The sequence below is a fragment of the Melanotaenia boesemani genome, chromosome 2, assembly GCF_017639745.1.
Source record: "Melanotaenia boesemani isolate fMelBoe1 chromosome 2, fMelBoe1.pri, whole genome shotgun sequence".
NCBI lineage: Eukaryota > Metazoa > Chordata > Actinopteri > Atheriniformes > Melanotaeniidae > Melanotaenia > Melanotaenia boesemani.
This window is the reverse complement of record NC_055683.1, coordinates 32948311-32969526: the sequence shown is the minus strand read 5'-3', so window position 1 is coordinate 32969526 and position 21216 is coordinate 32948311. Positions and strand designations below refer to the sequence as shown.

The 21216-nt window shown below is 41.6% G+C and overlaps 3 protein-coding genes across 4 annotated transcripts; 1 reads left to right on the top strand and 2 right to left on the bottom strand.

Moving 5' to 3' along the window:
• Window positions 1–4: 4 nt before the first annotated feature.
• tmub2 (transmembrane and ubiquitin-like domain containing 2) lies at window positions 5–3436 on the bottom strand. Its single transcript, XM_041967830.1, has 3 exons — window positions 3323–3436; window positions 1655–2280; window positions 5–1110 (listed from the first exon to the last, which is right to left on the bottom strand). Exons 2-3 carry the CDS (start codon window positions 2263–2265, stop codon window positions 717–719), a joined length of 1005 nt encoding a protein of 334 aa, XP_041823764.1. The 5' UTR covers window positions 2266–2280; window positions 3323–3436; the 3' UTR covers window positions 5–716.
• Window positions 3437–6640: 3204 nt separating this feature from the next.
• Window positions 6641–10439, bottom strand: asb16 (ankyrin repeat and SOCS box containing 16). Of its 2 annotated transcripts, none has more exons than XM_041976362.1 (7): window positions 10405–10439; window positions 8638–8979; window positions 8294–8561; window positions 7679–8087; window positions 7506–7589; window positions 7192–7302; window positions 6641–7106 (listed from the first exon to the last, which is right to left on the bottom strand). In XM_041976362.1, exons 2-7 carry the CDS (start codon window positions 8972–8974, stop codon window positions 6921–6923), a joined length of 1395 nt encoding a protein of 464 aa, XP_041832296.1. In that variant the 5' UTR covers window positions 8975–8979; window positions 10405–10439; the 3' UTR covers window positions 6641–6920. The 2 variants fall into 2 exon arrangements, with proteins under 2 accessions (XP_041832296.1, XP_041832291.1); XM_041976357.1 differs by lacking the exon at window positions 10405–10439 and adding an exon at window positions 9174–9553.
• On the top strand, window positions 9871–20690 carry hrob (homologous recombination factor with OB-fold). The gene is made up of 10 exons (XM_041976345.1): window positions 9871–10084; window positions 10263–10313; window positions 10457–11398; window positions 11576–11659; window positions 14405–14539; window positions 16174–16282; window positions 17680–17765; window positions 17863–17985; window positions 18090–18324; window positions 19823–20690. The coding sequence occupies exons 1-10, from the start codon at window positions 10073–10075 to the stop codon at window positions 19876–19878; spliced, it is 1833 nt and encodes a 610-aa protein (XP_041832279.1). The 5' UTR covers window positions 9871–10072; the 3' UTR covers window positions 19879–20690.
• Window positions 20691–21216: the final 526 nt, after the last annotated feature.

Genomic DNA, 21216 nt, shown 5'->3' with positions numbered 1-21216 from the left:
GCTGTGGTTGAAAATGCTTTTTTATTGGATACAACTGAAACCAGACAAGTCCAGCAAAATAAGGAGGTATGTCCCACCCCCCCACCCCCAGGCCTGTAAGTGCCAGATGCAGCTTTACCAGATGTATTCTATTTACACAAAATACACAATATATTTACAGTCCCCTCATAAAATTATGTTTTTGTGGCTAGGTATAGTTTAAATTAGCCTATTTCTATATAACATCCAAAAATGCTAGCCTTGCCCCGAGGCAGTTTATTTGCTTACAAGAGATTTGACTCATTTAAATAACATAAAATGTTTGAGTCCGACTGGCACACGTAGCACGAGAGCAAGTGGTTTTAAATGAGATATTTGGATCTATTATTTTTTCTTAACAAAAACAAACCGTTCTAAAACAGAATAAAGCACAAGATCGTTTTAACAGAGCAGACAAAATGATGGTTAGCCACTTATATTGGGGAAAAAACGCTTAAAGCTACAAAAATTCTCAATTGAGATTATATTTACTGCATTTAAGCTGTACAATCACTCTTTTTCAGGGTTACATGCACAAATAACCTCATGGGAACTGAAACAGTTAAATCAGCTGCAGCATCGGCACCAGGGAGCTTCCTGATCAGTCCATCTCAGATACTCGCCTACTGCTTTAGTTATTTTTATTTATTTTATTTTTATAATATTCAGCTGCAAGTGTGAGCCCGGTCTTCGTCTTCTCAGCGGCTGTGCATCCCAAAAATCAGAAAGCTAAAGAACACAGTGACTCCCACAAGGGAGATGGTCGCGGGGGCAGTGAAGAACTGCCTGTAGTTGATGCGAAAGTACCACACCACAGCCAGTATCACCACGAACACAGGCACCACCAGACTGCTGGTGCTAATGGCCACACCTGCAGCCCTAAATCCTCCAGAGACCCCAGATCTGTCTTCTGCGCCTGTCCCAGACTGAGCCTCTTCCTCTGGACCGACTTCATGCGAGGCATGGGAGATGTGGCAGTGGACCACGCTGTCGTCAGTGATGTTTAGGGAAAGCAGAGTCCTCTTGGGATCCTGCAGTAACTGGCCTCGGTAGATTAATTTAATCTGATGCTCCCGGCCTGAGAAACATTTGCTGCAGAAAAAAGAATGAGACAGAACAGTTGTTTAAAGAACATTGCCACATTCTGGCAAACTCTTTTGATTTCTTTCCAGGAGTTAAAAAGCCACATCTGTCCTGCAGCTGTGCAATAAATTCAAATTGGGAACAATCTACCAACTGAACTGGACACAGACACGGCTCATCTTCTTTGCTTAATCTGCCTTTTAAGTGAATGCAAGTCAGGCTCATTAGATAACATGTATCTGGTTTAACTAAAAATGGAAGCATGAAAAAAAAACATTTGTGGAAAAAATAAGAATTTTCACAAGTTGAGGTCATCACTTCTGATTATTGAGGTAAAACTTGCAAAATGAGCTTTACTGCTGCTGGCCAACTGTCTTACCTTTTGGTCTGATGAGTCAGACATGCTAAATCCAGCTCTTTATGCTATGCTAACTAACTGGCTATAGGTTACATTTACCTTCAAGTGACCAAATTTTCCCTAGACATTCAAACAATTACCCACCTTATCTACATGTGACATTTTTTGATGAATACTTGTGGTTATCTTACCAACCTTTTCAGTATTCCAACTGTATCTTGCGGTTCTACAACAGCCACCTCCTCTGTGTCGTTCAAAAACTTCAGGCGAACATTGATGGCGGTTGTACTGCTAGTGGTGGTGGTCAAAACAGGTTTAGGCTTTACTGGCTTTTCTTCTGCCAGCCTTATCTCATTCTCTTCATCAATGTCATTCTCCTCCTCATCAGCTTCATTATCTTCTCCATCAGAAGTGTGCATTCTTCCAGCCTGAGGTTGTTTCCTTTGGATGTCCAGTAGCAGATCCGTCCAAGCCCCTTCAGCTCCTTCGACTATCCCATCACCCTCTCCTCTCTCAGCTGCCGACTCGCCATCATCCGGCTTGTTCTCCTGTGATGTTGAAGCAGTCTGTTGCTCAGGAGCATCAGCACTAGCAGGCCCTCCACTGTAGCTGTCGTGGCCCCCCAGTCCTATCAAAGAGGCATGAGCACCCACAGTGAGGATGGTGCCCAGGATGTGGTCTCCCCTATCGGCCACATGGGTCGAAAGCCAAGCCAAGATGAGCGCCAGTACCAGGAGCAACGCACCACCTGCCGCTGTTACTTCATCCTCCATCCCATCTAACATGGTCAGTGCACACACTGCCATCTCTGACCTCCAAAACTGCGGGAGACAGAAAGTGATGAAAAAGAAGTTAATTTTTATAACACAAGATCACAAATTTGACTGAAAAAAGTTTTGTTTTTAAACTAATTACAGTGGTGGCGTCATTAAAGTACTGAAGAGGGTACAACTGGTATCAGATTAATGAGTTATGTTACATTTTTGCCAGTTTAGCTGTTTCCTTCAAGAGTAAATTGTAAGATACACAACTCTAAGAACTGCTAACTGCTTAGTTCAGAGTATTTCTCATATGAAATGTGACGTAATTACAGATTTAATACAAAACAAGAAGCCATGTTTTGTTTTGCTTTTGGAAGAACGTTCAGTAATTATGCCACTGATTTTAAATACAGCACACTTAAAACAGCTTAATACTAAACCTATTTAGTAATAAAGCAAATATTTCCTGTACGCCAGGAAAATCCTGCTCAACACAAGACGTTCTTTTAAGATAGAAAACGTATTTTCTTACCAAGTACAAACTATAATGGCAGTAGCCAAAATCTCAAAGACTAACACATCCATTTTATTTATTTAATCTTTATTTTACCAGGCAAACCATTAAAAACAAATTCTTATTGACAATGTTGGCCTGGCAAGTGTCAGATAGCACTTGTAGAACAGACAAAATAATAATAATAATAGTAATTGTTTACACACGTATATACACACTTAATTTATATGTAAAGTCACTTGTGCCATTTAAGTTGAAAGTTACCAGCAGCCATCAGGTCCAGTAAACAGCTGTTTCGTTATATGTCAACATGTCCTTATGTCATGTTTGTTACACTCAAGGTCTTATCCAGCCCTCAAAATTTAGGAAAACTAGCTTACTTTGCCGCTAACTTGCCATGTTGTTGTTTATGTTTCAGTTTAGCTTAAAAACTTAGCTTTCCGGCTAGCCTACTAAGCTAATTGAACAACGACCTTCGTCTGTTTACGACCAGAACTGCTCAGCTTTTTTAGTTTAGATTTTACACTTAACGAAAGCATGAGTGGACAGCTAAATGTCTTAAATATGATCTAGCTGAAACGCTCTTACCTGTCGACTGTAAAGTCAGAGCATGTCTATAGATAAGACACTATGCTATTAGCTAGCAGCTGCTACCCAACAACCACATAATAAACACGGTGCAGCGACGTGACGTCACCGGCGAGGGTGGGGCCGGTTGTTGGAGGAAGGAACGCCTGTTGCGTCCTCAAACTCCAGATGTAATGATAGAGCATAAAAGCTTCCTCACCCCAGTTGATGGTGTTCTTGACCCGCTTTCTGATTTTTACATCCTCTTTAATTCATCTTTTGTACCTGCCTCGCTTTCATACCCAGTCATGTTACCTCCTGTTGCCAGTTAGTCTCTTTAAGGAGGATGAAATCACTGGCATGAATCAAGCAGAGGAAACATCTATGGTGCGTCAGCAGAAATGACTAAAACTGGGTTAAGAACTGTCCAACACATTATAAAAAACTGGAAGGAAAGTGGGGAATCAGTCTTCCAGGAAGAACAGCGATCACTTTAATGATTGAAAATAAAATCAAAGAAAAACAACTGTAGAACTCAGGGTTATGTTTAATGGTGAATTTAAGAACATGAACAAGGACACATCATTTTTACACGTGGACTGGCCACCATAGAAGCCAGACTTGATCCCCACTGAGAATCTTAAGGATGTGCTGGAGAAGGCTTTTTACAGTGGCTGGACTCTGCCATCATCAATACATTTCCATCAATGCTGGATGGAAATCAGTCTTGTGACATTACAGAAGCTTACTGAAACAGTGGCACAGCGAATGCTGATGTAATCAAAGGTCCAACCAAGTCTTAGAGTGTGACCTTTTCTTTTGGTGGCAACTTTTGTTTTGGCCAGGCAGTACTCTTTCCATGAAATTGTAAAATGTCTCAGTCTCAACATCTGACATGTTGTTTATGTTCTACTGGGAATAAAATATAAGTTGATGAGATTTGGAAATCATTGCATTCTGTTTTTATTTACATTTACACAGCACCCTGACTTTTTTTAGAATTGGGGTAATAATTTTATTACCCCAATTTACAGTTTTTAATGTAATATTATATTGTCTGATATGTGTTAAAATTATACATGAAAATTTAAAAAATTTATTTATTTTTTTTTAAATCAGAAATGACTGTTTTGCCTTGCAATTTGAGTGGGCCAATTTAGCTGATAAGTGGTCCTGAACAATTATACTTGATTGCATAAATTCAACACAAAATTATTAAAAACAGTCCACCACAAAACACAATTCAGTGTCACCCAAAATTGTTTTTTAGTCTCTCAAGTGACTTGCCTAAAAGTAGCCCACTTTACCTGATGTCACTCAGTTATTTAAATTATTGTGGGTGTTGGCAGACCACAAGTTTTATATTACAGACAGTGCTGACTGGTGTGTGCTGGAGTCAAAACACCTGCTTTTACTGGAGGATGCTTAGTGTCATGGATGTCAGTGAGACCAGACGGCTAGCACACATCCGGCTGAGAGCATGGTTGGAGTTGTACGCACCAAATACACTATTCTGGGAAATTATTGTTAAACCCCAAATTCTTCCTACTTACATGTAATACAGAATCATGATCACTGGCTGTGGGTGCCTTACTGAGCTGCACACATCTTAGATTTTTGGGACCGTTCCCCACCCTTGTATGGGTCAACTCTGCCTAATGTCTGGATTTCATTTAGAGAACGTTCCCTTGTGAGAATGTTCACTTTTTCTCCATAAGGAACAGCGCTCTTATGTTTAACTCCACCTATTTATTTACACTGCTCAAAAAAATAAAGGGAACACTAAAATAACACATCCTGGATCTGAATGAATGAAATATTTTTATTGAACACATTGTTCTTTACATAGTTGAATGTGCTGACAACAAAATCACGCAAAAATTATCAATGGAAATCAAATTTATTAACCCATGGAGGTCTGGATTTGGAGTCACACTCAGAATTAAATTGGAAAAACACACTAAAGGCTGATCCAACTTTAATGTAATGTCCTTAAAACAAGTCAAAATGAGGCTCAGTAGTGTGTGTGGCCTCCACGTGTCTGTATAACCTCCCTACAATACCTGGGCATTCTCCTGATGAGGTTGCAGATGGTCTCCTGAGGGATCTCCTCTCAGACCTAGACTAAAGCATCCGCCAACTCCCGGACAGTCTGTGGTGCAGATGGATGGAGCTCAATTGGATTCAGGTCTGGGGAACGAGCGGGCCGGTCCATAGCATCAATGCCTTCGTTTGCAGGAACTGCTGACACACTCCAGCCACATGAGGTCTAGCATTGTCTTGCATTAGCAGGAACCCAGGGCCAACCGCACCAGCATATGGTCTCACAAAGGGTCTAAGGATCTCATCTCGGTACCTAGTGGTAGTCAGGCTACCTCTGGCGAGCACATGGAGGGCTATGTGTCCCCCCAAATAAATGCCACCCCACACCATTACTGACCCACTGCCAAACTGGTCATGCTGGAGGATGTTGCAGGCAGCAGAACGTTCTCCACGGCGTCTCCAGACTCTGTCACATCTGTCACATGTGCTCAGTGTGAACCTGCTTTCATCTGTGAAGAGCACAGGACACCAGTGGCAAATTTGCCAATCTTGGTGTTCTCTGGCACATGCCAAACGTCCTGCACGGTGTTGGGCTGTAAGCAAAACCCCACCTGTGGACGTCGGGCCCTCATACCACCCTCATGAAGTCTGTTTCTGACTGTTTCAGCAGACACATGCACATTTGTGACCTGCTGGAGGTCATCTTGCAGGGCTCTGGCAGTGCTCCTCCTGTTCCTCCTTGCACAAAGGTGGAGGTAGCTCTGGACACTACGCTGACAGACACAGCAAACCTTCTTGCCACAGCTCACATTGATGTGCCGTCCTGGATGAGCTGCACTACCTGAGCCACATGTGTGGGTTGTGGACTCCGTCTCATGCTACCACTAGAGTGAAAGCACCTCCAGCATTAAAAAGTGACCAAAACATCAGTCAGAAAGCAGGAACTGAGAATTGGTCTGTGGTCACCACCTGCAGAACCACTGCTTTATTGGGGGTGTCTTGCTAATTACCTATAATTTCCACCTGTTGTCTATTCTATTTGTACAACAGCATGTGAAATTGATTGTCAATCAATTTCACAGAAGTGTGACTGACTTGGAGTTACATTGTGTTGTTTAAGTGTCCCCTTTATTTTTTTGAACAGTGTATTTTTATTTCAGAAATGGAATAAGGAACAAGTGATTAGATTTTGGGGGTGATATGGATGAGATAGGGATAATTTTGACATTACATCAAAAATAATGCCCACAATCATAGGCAAAAAAAAAAAAGAAAAAGAATAAAACACAGTGTGCTGGTGGAGGTCTGCTCTCTGTGTGCTTTTAGTTTTATCTTCTTTTCTTACACCTTCAAAAGAGTATTAGTAGTTTTATGCAAGAACACTGTTACTAATATTTGCAGTAAAACAGTAACACCAAGAACATATAAGTATCAGTCCAACAGAAGAATAGTGAATAAAAGAATAACACATTCATCAAAACATCTAGATTAACAGATTTAGGAATTTCTAAATTAATATAAAATGATGTTTCCAGAGAGGCACCATACTGTCAGAAATATATTGCACAAAACAAATTTAATGGAGCGTTCCATCATTACGCAGCAGCAGATAATCCTTGACTGAGCTGGGAATGTCTAGTTTACTGACTGCAGAGTGACACTGGCCTCTGAAATGCTGACGTAAAGCCCATCGACAGAGATGCTGCAGAGAACGAGGCTGACCACGCTGCTCATGCACCAAGAGGAAGAATGGCTGGTGTTCCTGAGGCAGGGAGGCAGAAACAAATACACCTTGTTGGAGGGTAAACAAGGAGAGGAGAGGTGATTCAACTCTGCACAGAGCTCACCTCCAACATGTCAGCAGACAGAGAGTCCATCCAGTCACAGGCAGGGATGGATGGATACGAGTTCAGCATCACCTCCAGAGTAGCAGGAGAGAGGACGCACTGCTTTAGCATCTAGAAGACAGCGCACATTTAAGTAATAACATCCAACGTAGTAAAAGAATTTGTCTGAAAAAGACTACAACAACTTTAAGAGAGAAACTAAGTCAGATTTTAGTTTAAATTACTTCAATAAAATGACATATTTAAATTATAATGTGCTTATTTTTTATTTTTATCAATGATTGTTTTCTCTTTGTGATGCTGTTTGCTCAAACCTTTGGTGAAACTGGTTTAGCTCCATGGTTCAGAAGTGATTGTGCAATAACCTCAGGCTGTTGGTTCGGGTAATCCTCCACCACCTTAAGGACCAAGCAGAACAAAGTTTTTACAAATATGTGCATCTCTCTAGATAAAAACTGAACTTTTTTACCCAGTCTTCATCTCCTGCCTGTAACAAACAATCCATTGGTGTGTATCCTGCACAGTTGACAACATCAGGCTTTGCTCCATGCTGCAGGAGGATGTCTACAATCCTGTGGCAGCAGTTTGCACAGGCATTGTGCAGAGGAGTGTGCTGCTTCCGGCCAGCAGTTCGGGGGTCAGCTCCAGCATCCAGCAACTTCTGGATCACTCGGAGGTACCGGCCGGCCTCAGATGGCCTTTCTGCTCCAGAGCACGCAGCATTTAGAGGCGTCTCCCCCTCTCGATTTGTGGCTAAAACATCTGCTCCGTGGCTGAGGAAGAGCTCCACATGCTCCTCAAGGCCTCTCCGAGAAGCCACATGCAGAGGTGTGAGCCGTGACTCTCTGGTCCTCACATTGATGTCGGCACCTCCTTCCAAAAGCAGCTTAGCACAGCTTAAAAAGATATAGAAATTTTGATAATGTCATGTACCACCATCAAAACTTAGACCAACAATATTTTGTTCTTTTCTGTATTTATCAAGATGAAACTCAGTTATTAGTTTCCCTCTTTGCAAAATGGGTTTGGTAGAAAATAAAAATCTTGACACCATTATCAAATAGAAAAACAAAATCTATTTTCATGTCTCTTTTTCACTCACTGTAATGACTGGGCTGAGGTACAGAGGTGAAGTGAAGCACTGCCCTCTGCTGCCAACAGTGCAGGATCTGCACCATGAGACAGCAGGAGCTGGACACAAATGGAATGTCCGCCTATGCAGGCATCATGGAGGGCGGTGTTTCCTCCGGGATCGGCGTTCACCTCGGCTCCACGAAACAGCAGCTCCTCCACACATGCTGTGTGTCCTCTGCTGGCAGCCAGGCGTAAGGCTGAGGTTTGTTTCACCTTTGAACTCAGCGTCCACATGCCTGATGGAGCAGAGGTGCAGTTAAGTATAAAAAGCATTTGTGAGAGATAGTTTGACAGAAGTTATTGAAGTCATACCCATCTCTGGAGCCCACACCATCTCCTCATGCACCGTCTCCATCAGGGCGTTGACCATCGCAGGGTCCTTCAGTACTGCATATACTCCCTTAATGTCCCCACACATAAAGGTGTTGTGGATGGCTGTGTCTCTGCAGCGGTGCTGGGGTGGAGGGGCTCGAACCTCCTGGAGACGCTGCTGCCTCGGAGGAGGCCGGGGGGCAGGAGGAAGCGGGGCCCTGGTCATGGTTCTACTATGAGCCAAAGCTTGCCGTGCATCCTCCCACTCTTGAAATTCCTGCTCCAGTCTCAGAGAGCGGAGTGAGGTGGAAGTGAATGGAAACATGTCCTTTGACATTACACCTTAAAGTCAGTTCCACAAAAATGAATGTTATTATTTAATGAATTCAATAAATAACCACAGGTTAAAAAATAATGACTTAATACCATTTCATCTTAGCAGAGGTTTACCAATTAACTTCCCCCACCTTAACTTCCCTAAAATCTTCTGCCTTCGAAACACTATGCAGAAATGTCAGCACACAGCTTTTACTCACCCTTTAATGGAAATGCCAAGAGGTAAAAGGAATCAAAACAAGAGGTCAAGTAAACACTTTCATGACTGGATTTAGCCTAATATAATATTTGATAAATAAAGAGACTTAAAATGAAATGCCCTTCCTCTGTGAGCACAGTCACAAGATTGCTGCACAAATACAAGTTCAGCTCGAGATATTAATAGGTCAAAATGCAAACTGATACTAGTTCTATTTACTGTGGGCACCAGATGGCAGCACTAACCCGGGATTTATCTCTCTGACAGCCAAACAAACAAAGAGCAATGAAATGTCAAGATTGTCAATCGATGTTTAACTTCACAATGAACACAGCAATGTTACTCAAAATTCAAAATGCTGTTTAACCCAGCAATTAATCTACCCGTGGCTGACGGAACTTCGAGAGTTGTTATGGAATCGTATGTGGTCACATTTTGAAATGTTTTATTTTTCTTTTCCACAATTTATGTCGCAAATGGTCTTAAAGTTGGACTAAGTTTATTGTAATTTTACATTTATTTCAGTATTTTAACTTGAGAGGTAAATTAGTCAAATTATTTTAACAAATTTGGTGTTTAATCGTTTTAAAATAAACCAAAACTAAGGTAATTTAAAACATAATAGAGAATTATTATCTTGCGTTACTTGAACACTCTTTGGTCGTTGATAACGTTCCTTGCGACCTTGCGTCATTCCGTCGTGTTTGAACGTGGCGGCGCGGTAACAAGCAGCAGCGGCTCATAAGAGCAAAAGTTGGCCTTAGGATTGTGGTGTTTGTTGCTAGATGATTTTTTGATAAGACAGTATATTTTAGATAAACCCAGTTACTGAATGGCATTCAGTGGTAGTTTGGTATATTTGTCTAAACTAATCAAAAACAGGTTTCATCGCGATATCCCATGACTGCGATGGTAAGTGACTCAATACTCCAAACTTATGGTAGATTGAGCTAACTAAGCTAACAAATGCTAACATAACATTTTAGAAAACGCTTTCCTTGAATTTCATTATGTCATTTGTTTTAACGAAACGGCATCTGGGCGCTCATGTATTTATTTCATTTTATTTATGCGTTTAACTGTATTACAGACCTGCAAATTGAGTGGCCTGTTCAGCATTGGCGAGGACTTTGACGATGAGGTGATTCCCAACACTCTTTAGCACACCTGAATTCACTGTTCTTTAGCTGTCAATGCGGTTTGGTTATATTTTTGCGGTATATTGATCCTACCTCTGATTCCCTTATCCTTTATACACACGCTCTCTGTATTTGTATTTCCCAGGACGTACTCGGAACAGACTGGGCTGGTTGTTCAGCCTCCGGACCAGCTAGTGTAACAGCAGCTGCTGCACCATCCTGCGCTCTGCGGGCTCCCTCTGTTGCTCACAGAGAACCGGAGAAAACTTGCCATCAGCAGACTGGAGAAAGATTGGCCGGCTTGTGTAATGGCACCGCATCAAGGAGCAGCACATACAGTGTTACAGCACAAACTGTTGCTTTGGGTTTCCGACAGCTCTCCTCCTCTTCTCAGTCTCACTCCCACCCTCCAACCACTCTCAATAACTCTCAGACAAATTTGGCACGGCAGCAGAATTCTGCTCACACTAAGGGGCTGTTGCAGCCCTGTGTGGCTCAGGATGATTTTGATGAATGGGATGTTGACCTGGCAGACTTGGATGAGATTGACAGCCAAATGGGGCAACTTTGTAAGCCTTCTGCTCCCAGTCCATCTGCAGCAACAGTTGAGCCATCATCTTCAGCCAAAACTCTGCGACCTTCAACCTGTGGGAGTCAGACAGTGCCTAATCGGACCCTTAGGGAGCTTAACAGTGCATACAAGACTCATAGCTCTTCTAATTACAGTACACCTCCCCGTCCTGCTTTGTTCTCAGCTTCCTCACAGAGTCCTTCTGTTTTCCGTGGCCTTACAACAACCTCACCACCTCCCAGGAGCTTTTCCAGAACGCCTAACATTCCTCAGCAGCCGCAAAAATCGTGGACAGCTCCCCAAGCATCCCCTCAGGCTCACAGCCTTTTTGAGACGGTCTCCCCAGCACCCTGTCCTTCTGTGAACTCTCATCCCCTGCACACACCGGTTCTCACCAACCGCCTGGTCCAACTGGTATCTGCCTCCAGTAAAATTCCCAAGAAAAGGCCTCGCTCTGACGCTCACCAGCCCAGAATGCGGCGCTTCCCTGGTCCTGCAGGACTTCTGCCGCAGCAGGTTAGACTCATAAAATGTAAAAGCAGCCAGATCACATGTAATCTCAGATGAGTTCTCACTCTGCTTAGAATTCATGCTGCTGCTTTTCTGTCTGAACTCTAAAGAACTGAGTGTAAAAGAAATCTGTCTATTATTCATTTGTATTTTGGGATGACTCATTTTGATCTCGTTTCTCAGCCACAGGGTCAGAACCTGGACCGGATAGTGGTTTCTGTTCCTCAGACTCCTGCTCATGGGGTTATGGCTAGACTCCCAAGCCAGGTATTTAAAACGCAGACAGGAACGTTCACGGGAACCACAAACACATCTACTGAAATCCAGCTGATTAATACCAAGACAAAATAAATCTGTGGGTAATTTTGAGCCTAATTGGTCCTATAATTATTTCTTAAAGACTTGACATGCCCATGTTGCTCGCTCCAGAGGAGGCTGATGTTTAGTTTTGGATTTAATCAAGTCTTTTATTCTTCTCTGAGTGACATTTGTAGAGCAATGCACAAATAATGTCCTCAGAAATATCATCCAGCAGGATTACAAATATAAACCAATCCCCTTACATTTGATGTTTAATGCTGTTGAGCCATATTTTCATGATGAAACCAAAAGAAGCATTTTTTTTTTACAGAAGAGCTGTATGCCTTCAGCTAGTGATGGAGAAAATCCATACAATTGTTTATTTATTTATTTATTTATTTTGCTGCTAAATCCCAGTTTAACTGCTGATACTGCAGCCATGGAGTCAGAGGTTAGTTAAAATGATTGATTTATTATTATTATCTCTTTTTTTGTGCATTTATCACAAACAAATCTAGTCTTTAAAAACCTATTTTACTTTTGCAGAAAACAGAAGTGTTTGTATTTGTCTCTATTTTCATGCACATCACCCAGTCTTGGTGTTTTTCTGGCTTTTAGTCCAACTTTAGAAAATTTCATTTAGTGCAGTTTGAGTCCGACTAAAGTGTCCAGATTTCAAAAGTCTGGCTTTTATTCAGACTAACACCATCAGATTTTTCTCTTTTTTTTTTCTAATGTCACCTTAACCGACTGTCTAGCCTGAGTGTATAAATGACTCATTTTAAAGTTTACCGCTCTGCCATCATGGATCTCTGGTTTTATTTGCAGAAATGTTGTTTTTTTTCCCCCCATAATCATTTAATAAGCTTGACAGTTTCCATTATGACAACCTCTTCCTCAGATTAGTGCATTTTATTCGGAAAAAAGAGCGAAACTGAGTTTATTGTTCTTATGGAGAGCCTAATGAAGAAAAACTGGGATGATAACCACTGTAATAAAACACACTGTCTTAGTTAACCAAACATAAATCTCTGATCTAACACACACACACAGACACACACATAGAAACATAAAAAAGTCTTATTTTTCCCTGGAACTTTAGACCCTGCTGAGCTGATGCTTGTCAGCTCCTCTCTGTTATCTTCAGGTCATCCTGGCAAATTGCTTCTTTTTGAAGTGTTTTTCCTCTTTTCCGTTTCCAGTTACAATTTTGGCTTCTGCCAACCATTAACACAAAATCCTGAAGATAAAACTGATGTGATTCTTTTCTTTCACTATGTGTTAGAAAACAGTTGTATTCTTTATCTAAAAGTCACTTCCTGTTAGCATGTTTAACTTAAACCAAGATGATGTAACGAGAGAGTTTGGTCAAAACTTTGGTTTCAAGGTGTCCAATGAGGAGCAGAAGATATAATATTAATACACCCACTAAACAATCATGATGAAAAGGGGTTTTTTTTTTTCTTTTTTTGCCATGTTTAAGAAGCTGTGGTGCTGACAAGAGAAGAAATAACTAGTAGCTAAGGAGACTGATTAAAACATGACTGTTGCTTTTGTTACTCTGTTATTTGCACATGCTGAGTCATTCCCAGCCTGAGTCGACAGCAGGGATGCTGCATATCTCTTAAACATTTCATTATATATATTTTTTGTATTAAACATCCCTGGTGCATGTTTGAAACTAGCAAGATGATGTTAATGTGGTTTTAAAATATCATTTGTCCCGATAGTGCGTGGTCAGTAACAGCTGGACATTTCTGGCATCAAAAACAACTCTTACATGACCTTTTAAGTCGTAAACATTTGGTATTCTTGGCTAAAATGCTCTAGCTCAAATAATCACACTGGTAGGGAGACTTTTTATGCATTACGTTGAGAAATAATTTATTAAATAAGACCAAAGCGGAGTTGTAAATCAAGGGTTTTCATCATGGTGTGTGTAAATCAGTCAGATCAGTGCTGAATAATGTAGAGGAATGAGGGATTTGCTAATTGTTCAGGTTGAGTAAGCCAACTCATTAAGCGCCCTGCAGTTTTTTCCCCCATACCAGTTCCACACCCGCAGTGAGACAAAGATAGTTCCTTTTTTTTCTTATTTATTTTCCACCAAATGTGCAGGTGAAATGCTTTAAACCAAAGCATCAGAAAACAGCCAAAAGAGACAAACACACCAAGATGCTGGAGTTAAATCCTGAACTTTTCTAGATAACTTCCCTCGCTGTTGAATATTTAGGATGCACCACCCCCTGCAGCAAAACTTGTTTAAACATATTTGATGTGAAATTAACACATTGGCCACTTTATATCAGCCAAACTTGGAATAACATGTCCAGACTGAGCACTTGAACTCTGGTGCATATGAAATTAAGTCATGTTTTCCTTATTTCTGTGCACCCATAACTTGCATGGGATGTTCGCAACACAATATCATGAAATTTGTCTTTAACTACATCCTCAAATGGGAAAAAAAGGAAAAGTTTTGTACCAGTAGATGTTCTGAATCACATTAATCAACCAGCAGCAGTGAATAGATACAGGTTAGTACCATCAGTAACCACAAGAGGGCGCCTACAAAGAAATCTGACAAACAATCTGGCTTTTCTTAGCACAGCATACAGCTAGTAGGATAAAAATGTCCAACATAGCCCTTTTAAAGACAACAGGGTAGGTGGAATCCTGTGAGTATACAAACATTTTGACATTATCTTAAAGGGTTCCAGCTCACAGACTGAGGAAGATGAGTTCAGCAGCGGTGCCTGGGCAGCGATGAAGGCAGAGATGGGCCTGGATGAGAGGAATCCATCCTGCTTCCTGCACACGTACAGTGTGGTCATGGTGCTTCGCAAGGTAGGCTCCTATAATCACAACAGGACACGTTCAGTTCCAAACGCAACCTCTGGAGAAAGTTTTTCTCAAACTGTAGCTGCAGTAAGCACCATTGTGATATTTAGGTCAAGTAGTTTTTGAAATGATTCATCCTCCATCCTCACAGCCTGCGTGGCTGCTGGAGGTCTATTGGCATAATCAGGACAAATGACGGCGCTGCACTGGAGGTGTTTTGTGATGATAAACAGTAAGATCAGTCATCAATCACACTAATGGAAACTCTGCTGTTGTGCTGCTCTCTGTTTGGAGGCGGCCCTTGAATTTGTTTTAAGTGCTTGCACATGTTGGTCTCTGCTGTTTTCCCCCCTTTTTACCAACTCTGTGACATGCACTCAGGCGGGATGCTGGCTGAGCTCATTCAGGTTAATCTCACACAAATATCAGCTTCCCAAAATCCATGTTTGCATGAATAATCAAATGATCACGCAGCCCGAACACGTCAAATCTAATGTGGTGGAAAGAAAGGATGATCCTGCTCACTTCTGTTTGTTTTCATCCGTACATCCTCACAGCTCCACGTTTGTGCCGTTAGGAGGAAGATTTAAGGCTCAGATGATTGGATCTTGAGTTACTGGCACATAGATGATACTTCGGTAAATTAAGAGTTGAGTTATCCTTCACAGAAGCAAAGGACAATTTATCAGAGTGACTTAGCATCTCAGTTAATCTTAAATGAAATAGCAGCTGCACCTGTAAAACTGTCTGAACAGACATGCTTATACAAATATAGGGAGGACATCAAACATCCCTGTAACATGCTGGATTTCATGGTTGGCATAGTAATGAATGAACTGAATTAATTCACTTCATCTTGAAGGGAAATTAAATTGCTATGGTTTAATGAGGAAAAACATACCCAAAATAAGTCAAATTAGAACAGTCACGTAGATCATTATGCTTTCCTTTATAAAGACATGACTCTACCACCACTGAGATCTATTGTATTATCAGGAATGACTCGATCCTCATAGCAGCTTAGCTTAAGAAGCCTCTGGTACTGACGTCCCTGTCAGTGTAAAAATAGCCAATATGTGTTGATTTTTTCCTTATTACTCTGTATGAATGCAATCATCCGATCCACCAGGAAACTCAAACCAGAGTGGGAATATTGCAGATATTTTTGTGGGAACTGCTCACATGTTTAGCTGTGCTGCTCATTGCACAGAAGCACGATCTTAACAAGTTATACCTTATTGTAATAGTGACTAATTAGGCTTTCTAACAATGTATAACATAACACCAGTTTGTATTATTTAAGTAGCAAAATAATCAACCAAACACAAATTTCCTCGCTATTTCTGCTAAGTTGAGTTGCTGTTGGCTTGTGTAGCTGCCTTCCTTCTCCTGCACTGTGAGGAACAAACAGTAAATAACACAGACACACATCACTGCATGCTAACTTGTTGGAAGTTGCTACGTCATCCAGGCTAAAGAGCAAACTGAAAGAATTTATTAGGCCCAGCATCTGATGTGCTGTTGTTACTCTGTTTCCAATTCAAAACCAGCTAAATAAAACAAATATGGGTTAACGCAAGTAAACAAAAAGGTAATGTGTTTTGTTGTTTGTATGTTCTGTTTTTCTGTCCTCCAATCAGGCTGCGCTGAAACAACTGGCCAGAAACAAAGTCCCCAACATGGCCGTGCTGCTGAAGAGCATCATTCACACACATGCTGACGCCAAGGCTGTATTTAAAGACCCAACAGGTAGTAAACACACATACACCCTGTTATAAGCACATGGGATCATTGTTGAAATATGCAGCAAATTCTGAGGTTAGATCATTAATAAAATGACATGATGTAATACCTCAAAGTTGATGTATAAACTCCAAACATGATTAAATGGTAGGAAGAGGGAAAGAGCCTGAGCTGACGGGGAGCTGTAAGCTGCTCGCCTTACATTTGACATTTGCTCTCCGAGATGTCGTCTTGCTCCACATGGTAACGGCAGCACGGTTCAGACACTGTAACACGCTCGACTAAACACACAGATACATGCAGTCCAGTTCACACGGGCCCTGTCCCTACAGCAGGGACCCTCTTTTTTCCTGCTCTGTCTGAAGTCCTCATCCTTTTCTCTGATCCTCTTCTGAGCCGAGCCGGTTGCCATGGCCTCCCAAGCGCAGCCACATGTGGTATACTGAATATCAGCAGGAGTGGATGTTGTTTTCAGCAGTGGACTAAAGTGTTTATTAGCAATTCATTTGTAGTAGACTGCCGTCAGTACTGGGGGTGGGTATTAAGTGCTTCTGACATAAAGTATGACTCTTCTTTCTAATGAGCCTCCCACCTGCAGGAAGGTTTGCAGCTTCCTTCCCAGCAGACGCTCAACATTTCCTCCCTCCGACTTTACTTTATAGTGATAATTCAGTTGTATTTTTTTCTACTTTAGATTTGAATGTATTCTGAACTTGAGCTTATAAGAGCATTTGCAGGTTTCCAAACTTTGTTAAAAACTCCGAAATTTAATAACAGATGGTGGTTAAAGCTGCTGCCGCAGTGTTGGAAGAATAGTTTTTACACAGAAACTTAAAGGTTTCTTTTTGCTCTGCTGACTGATGTTACAAGAAGGTCTGTGTTTTGCTTTTATTTCATGTTGAAGGTTTTATCATGTTGCAGTGACAGCTGGTTGCTACACTTTCTGAAAAATAAAAAATAAAGATGAGGACTAAGACCTGAAAAAAACATGCATGTCCTGTAAATAATGCAGGATTTCAAATATTTAAAAAATGTCCTGACAGATGTTTTTTTTTTTAAGGAAAGAAATTGACTTGTGCGTTTGGCCTGAAGCGTACACCCACTGCATTTGACTCCACAACACATGAACAAAGCAAAGAAGCGAAGAGGATAAAGATGTTTTAATGTGATTCAAATCATATTCGCTTGTGGAGATCTGATTATTTGCATCTGAATGCCTCTTTAAGATTCTTACCCACTGACCCATAGTGTTTATCTGGTGAAATAAAGTGTAAGTGGATGTCAGTCAGCTTGACTTTACACTCTGTGCTAGTTCAGTACAAGTACATGATGAAAGCAGACCTTGTTTGAGATGACAGAGTGCTGCTTTGCTCTCATTTTATTTTTGATATTTTGGACTGAAGGCGAGATCCAGGGAACGGTGCACCGGCGGCTCCTGGAGGACAGAGTGGAGGAGCTGAAGGTTGGAGCCGTACTGCTGCTCAAACAAGTGAGACCAACTGTCTGCAGTCATGAAATCATTTATTTTTTCGTGCTCAACCTAAATATGCAGTGGCTACATGTATTCATCTTGCTTGCGAGAACAGGTTGGCGTGTTTTCACCCTCCCATCGTAACCACTATCTTAACGTGACACCCAACAACCTGCTGAGGATCTACTCCCCCGATGGAGTCGGTCTGTCCTCCATTCAGCTCCACCCGCCGGTACCGGTGAGCACCAGCTGAGAACAAGAGCAGCACAGTGAAGTTCCCACAAATCCACAAACCTTCTGCAATATTTTCCTTTTTTTGAAGATATTTTTGTCCCTTTCCAGCAGCCGATGTCGACGTCAACCGCTGAGGCTCCCAGCGTCCTCCAGGAGCCGGTGTCTCAGATGCAGCTGATGTTTGATGAGGAGGATGACGAGGGAAAAGAGGGGGACAAGCACACAAAGAGAGCTAAGGACCCTCGGGTGCAAACACATACTGAGGATACCAAATCAGTGAGCTCCAGCAGAGGCCCCCAACAGAGCGCAGGGAGCTCAGCACCTCATGCAGACTGGGATGCAGGTCAGGTCTGAAATATGCAACAAAACTTGCAGTGAAACAAACTGGTTGAAAATAGTCACATCCTGAGTGTCAGGATGCAGTAAACTTTGGCTTTGATGAACAAACAGCAGTGCTGTTTCTGCTAATGTTTAGAAATATTTAAGTGTAAACACAATCCTGGCAAACTGCAGCAGAACAGCAGTGTGTGTTTGTCCAGTGACAAACTGGTTTCTCATCAGTGTATGAAGACTGAACCTGAATTTAATGGTCTGGCTGAGAATCAGTCACAAACTTATCAGTTAGAGGAATGTTATTAAGAAGCCCCTAAAGGAACTTATCCCAGCAGCAAATAAAAGCTGCATAAAGGTAAATAGAAAAAAAAAGGTTCTATGACTCCCTGAGGGTAGCAGTAGGGAACGCTTTATCAACACACAACACCTTACAAATTTCTAAATGTCGAAGTGTGTGTTTAGGGTATGCATAGTGTGCGCTTTCATTATGTATTTGATCCTGCAGCAAATGCCTGCAGGCCCACACGTGTCATTGTGTTTCACCTTTATCGCCTCAGATGCCGTCACTCCCAAACCAAATTCATGACAGGTGTGGCGAATAAGGACGATAAGTAGGGCAAACTGGCTTCAGTATAAAACATGAGGAGCACATTGAGGGGCAATGTGGGGTTTAGTGTGTTGCCCAAGAATGCTTCAACAGGGATACTGGGGTTGTTGACCGTCAGTGCAGGAAGTTTTTTAGCAAAATGAAGAACGCTTAACCTCCTGAGTACTAAAGAAGCTTTGCTTATTCTTAGGATGAGCAAGTTTCGGTCTGAAGGTGTTGGGTTTTAACACACACTCCTGTTCCATATGGAAAATAATCAGGAAGAAAAGATGCCACAATATTCTCCAGCTATCTTTTTGTTGAAGCGCTTAGCTGTCACATCCTACAGCTGGATGGGTGGTGGTAGGAGCTCTAGCTCCTTCTGTCCTCAAGCCATAAAATGACTTTGGGGTTTCAACACAATTACTTGTGATGGTCAGACCTCCAGTTTGCATGGTGGCTTTGCTGCACTGATGTGTGTAAATAAGTGGTAAAAGTTGGATAAAAGCATTATATGCTGTCCAGTTATTGTATAAAACCGTTTTGATGTGGGGAAGAACGTCTGCTTTGATGTAGCACCACCCTCAAGCCAAACTTTGAATTCTCTCATTTGTCGCTCACCTGGCAGATTGTATGAGGTGTAAGTCCTCGCTACAGCAGGACCAGGTCTGATTCTCTGACTCTGGGCCGTGTCCCAGGCCAACTGTCCTGTCACCACTGTGCTGCAGCTATTGATTAAATTACAGTTTACTATTTTTATTAAATGACTGACTCCAAGAAATAAATCCTCATTTAAGTTTCTCAGGGCCCAAGAAGTCTGTCTAAGAAGTCTGTCTACAGCTTATGTTCTTATGTCGTCTGATTGTTTAGGAGTTAACGTCATTAGGATGCTGTCTCATGTTTTCATCTGTGTGTTTTTCAGATGATGATTTGGATGAACTGCTGGGAGAGTTACCTGAGGACACCTACGGCTTCTGATGTCAACTTCACATTGAATCCTCTCTTCAGACTGTCTCCATCTTTAAACGTGTCCTCTCTGTTCTGACATCTCCTCTTTCATATCACCATCTGACCACTGAAAACTTGTAAAAATATATACAGCACATGTTAACAAGAAGTATTTTTGATTGTCATCTAAAGTCAACGCATGCTCATTAATTTAAAAACAAATCCGCCTTTTTTTTTTCTTCACACCACGTACATTGTTAATATCCTTGTAAAGACTGTGTTGGACATTGTGTATTAAGGATGTTCCTGGTCCTTTTATTTCATTCTTATACGCTACCCTCACCTTGAAATCGAAAGCTAATCTGCACAACATTGATTTGCTAATTATGCAAAAAGAAAGCAAGGCGAGGCTTCGTTTCCTGCCATGTTGATAGTTTTTGTCCTCGACCTCCATTTCTAGTCCTTATCTGTATCCCTGAGCCTCCAAGCAGAGCGGATAAACTCCCCCGGCTTGTTTGCAGCACCTCTTATAGTTTTTCTGGCAGGACTTGCAAGTAGTTGTCCTCAGAGCCTCGGGTGTGTTCGCTGACTGAACAGTGTTTACTCGGCCCTTTCTGCATCAGGGTGGAGTTGCACTGTGACTAATGCACTCTTATGGAGGCTTCCCAACAGGATTTCCTCCACAGATTCAGACTCCACCACCACCCCAGCCTCTGTATACATATTCAGGTTAATCCACAGCTTCTTTGTCATTCTGAGTACGACACAGCTGCAAATGTGGCCTAGATTGTATTTTAAAAGAGAGCTGGAATGATAAAATGGTTGTGTGGTTTGCAATTTCATTTAGGCTTAAAGTGTTTGGTTATTTACACACCTTCTGTTTGCCCTCCATTTATCAGCATATTGAAACTGATAGGAGCCAGTTAATGAGGCTAAAATGCCGGCTTTGTGTCTTAATAATAGGCAGATTGCATATTTGCCCTGTTATCATTCTTTATTTTTTTTTTTAATGTAACGTTCATCTTCAGAGATTCCTGCTTTTTGTCACTTCACACTGCAGATGAATGAAAGGTCAGTTTTAAAGTGTTTTCAGATGAGCATCATACTGGCAGCACAAACCTCTTGAATTGTTGAGGCAAAAATCTCCAAATCCCACAGCAAATGCAAACAAAAGAAGCAACTGCAATACTAGATAATTATGCAGGGAAGCTAGAAAAAAATGTATCTCAAAGGGAGAGCGTGGGATAAGAAAGCTTGTTAGCATTTACTCGAGGTAAAACCTTAAAATACTGATCATCAGCACATCAACCAAACAAACTATAACACAGTTAATAGTATTAAAGCAGCAATGCTGTCCAAATTTATGAC

What these genes read in the sequence shown, in the direction of transcription:
- tmub2 (XM_041967830.1), bottom strand. Translation starts at nt 2,265, where the DNA reads ATGGCAGTGTGTGCACTGACCATGTTAGATGGGATGGAGGATGAAGTA. An exon ending in ACAGTTGGAATACTGAAAAG is followed by an intron (nt 1,111 to 1,654) that starts GTTGGTAAGATA and finishes TTTTTTCTGCAG; the next exon opens with CAAATGTTTCTCAGGCCGGG.
- asb16 (XM_041976362.1), bottom strand. Translation starts at nt 8,974, where the DNA reads ATGTCAAAGGACATGTTTCCATTCACTTCCACCTCACTCCGCTCTCTG. An exon ending in ACCTCAGCCCAGTCATTACA is followed by an intron (nt 8,088 to 8,293) that starts GTGAGTGAAAAA and finishes TATCTTTTTAAG; the next exon opens with CTGTGCTAAGCTGCTTTTGG. An exon ending in TGTCTGCTGACATGTTGGAG is followed by an intron (nt 7,107 to 7,191) that starts GTGAGCTCTGTG and finishes TCCCTGCCTCAG; the next exon opens with GAACACCAGCCATTCTTCCT.
- hrob (XM_041976345.1), top strand. An exon ending in TGGTCATGGTGCTTCGCAAG is followed by an intron (nt 14,540 to 16,173) that starts GTAGGCTCCTAT and finishes TCCTCCAATCAG; the next exon opens with GCTGCGCTGAAACAACTGGC. An exon ending in TCATGCAGACTGGGATGCAG is followed by an intron (nt 18,325 to 19,822) that starts GTCAGGTCTGAA and finishes TGTGTTTTTCAG; the next exon opens with ATGATGATTTGGATGAACTG.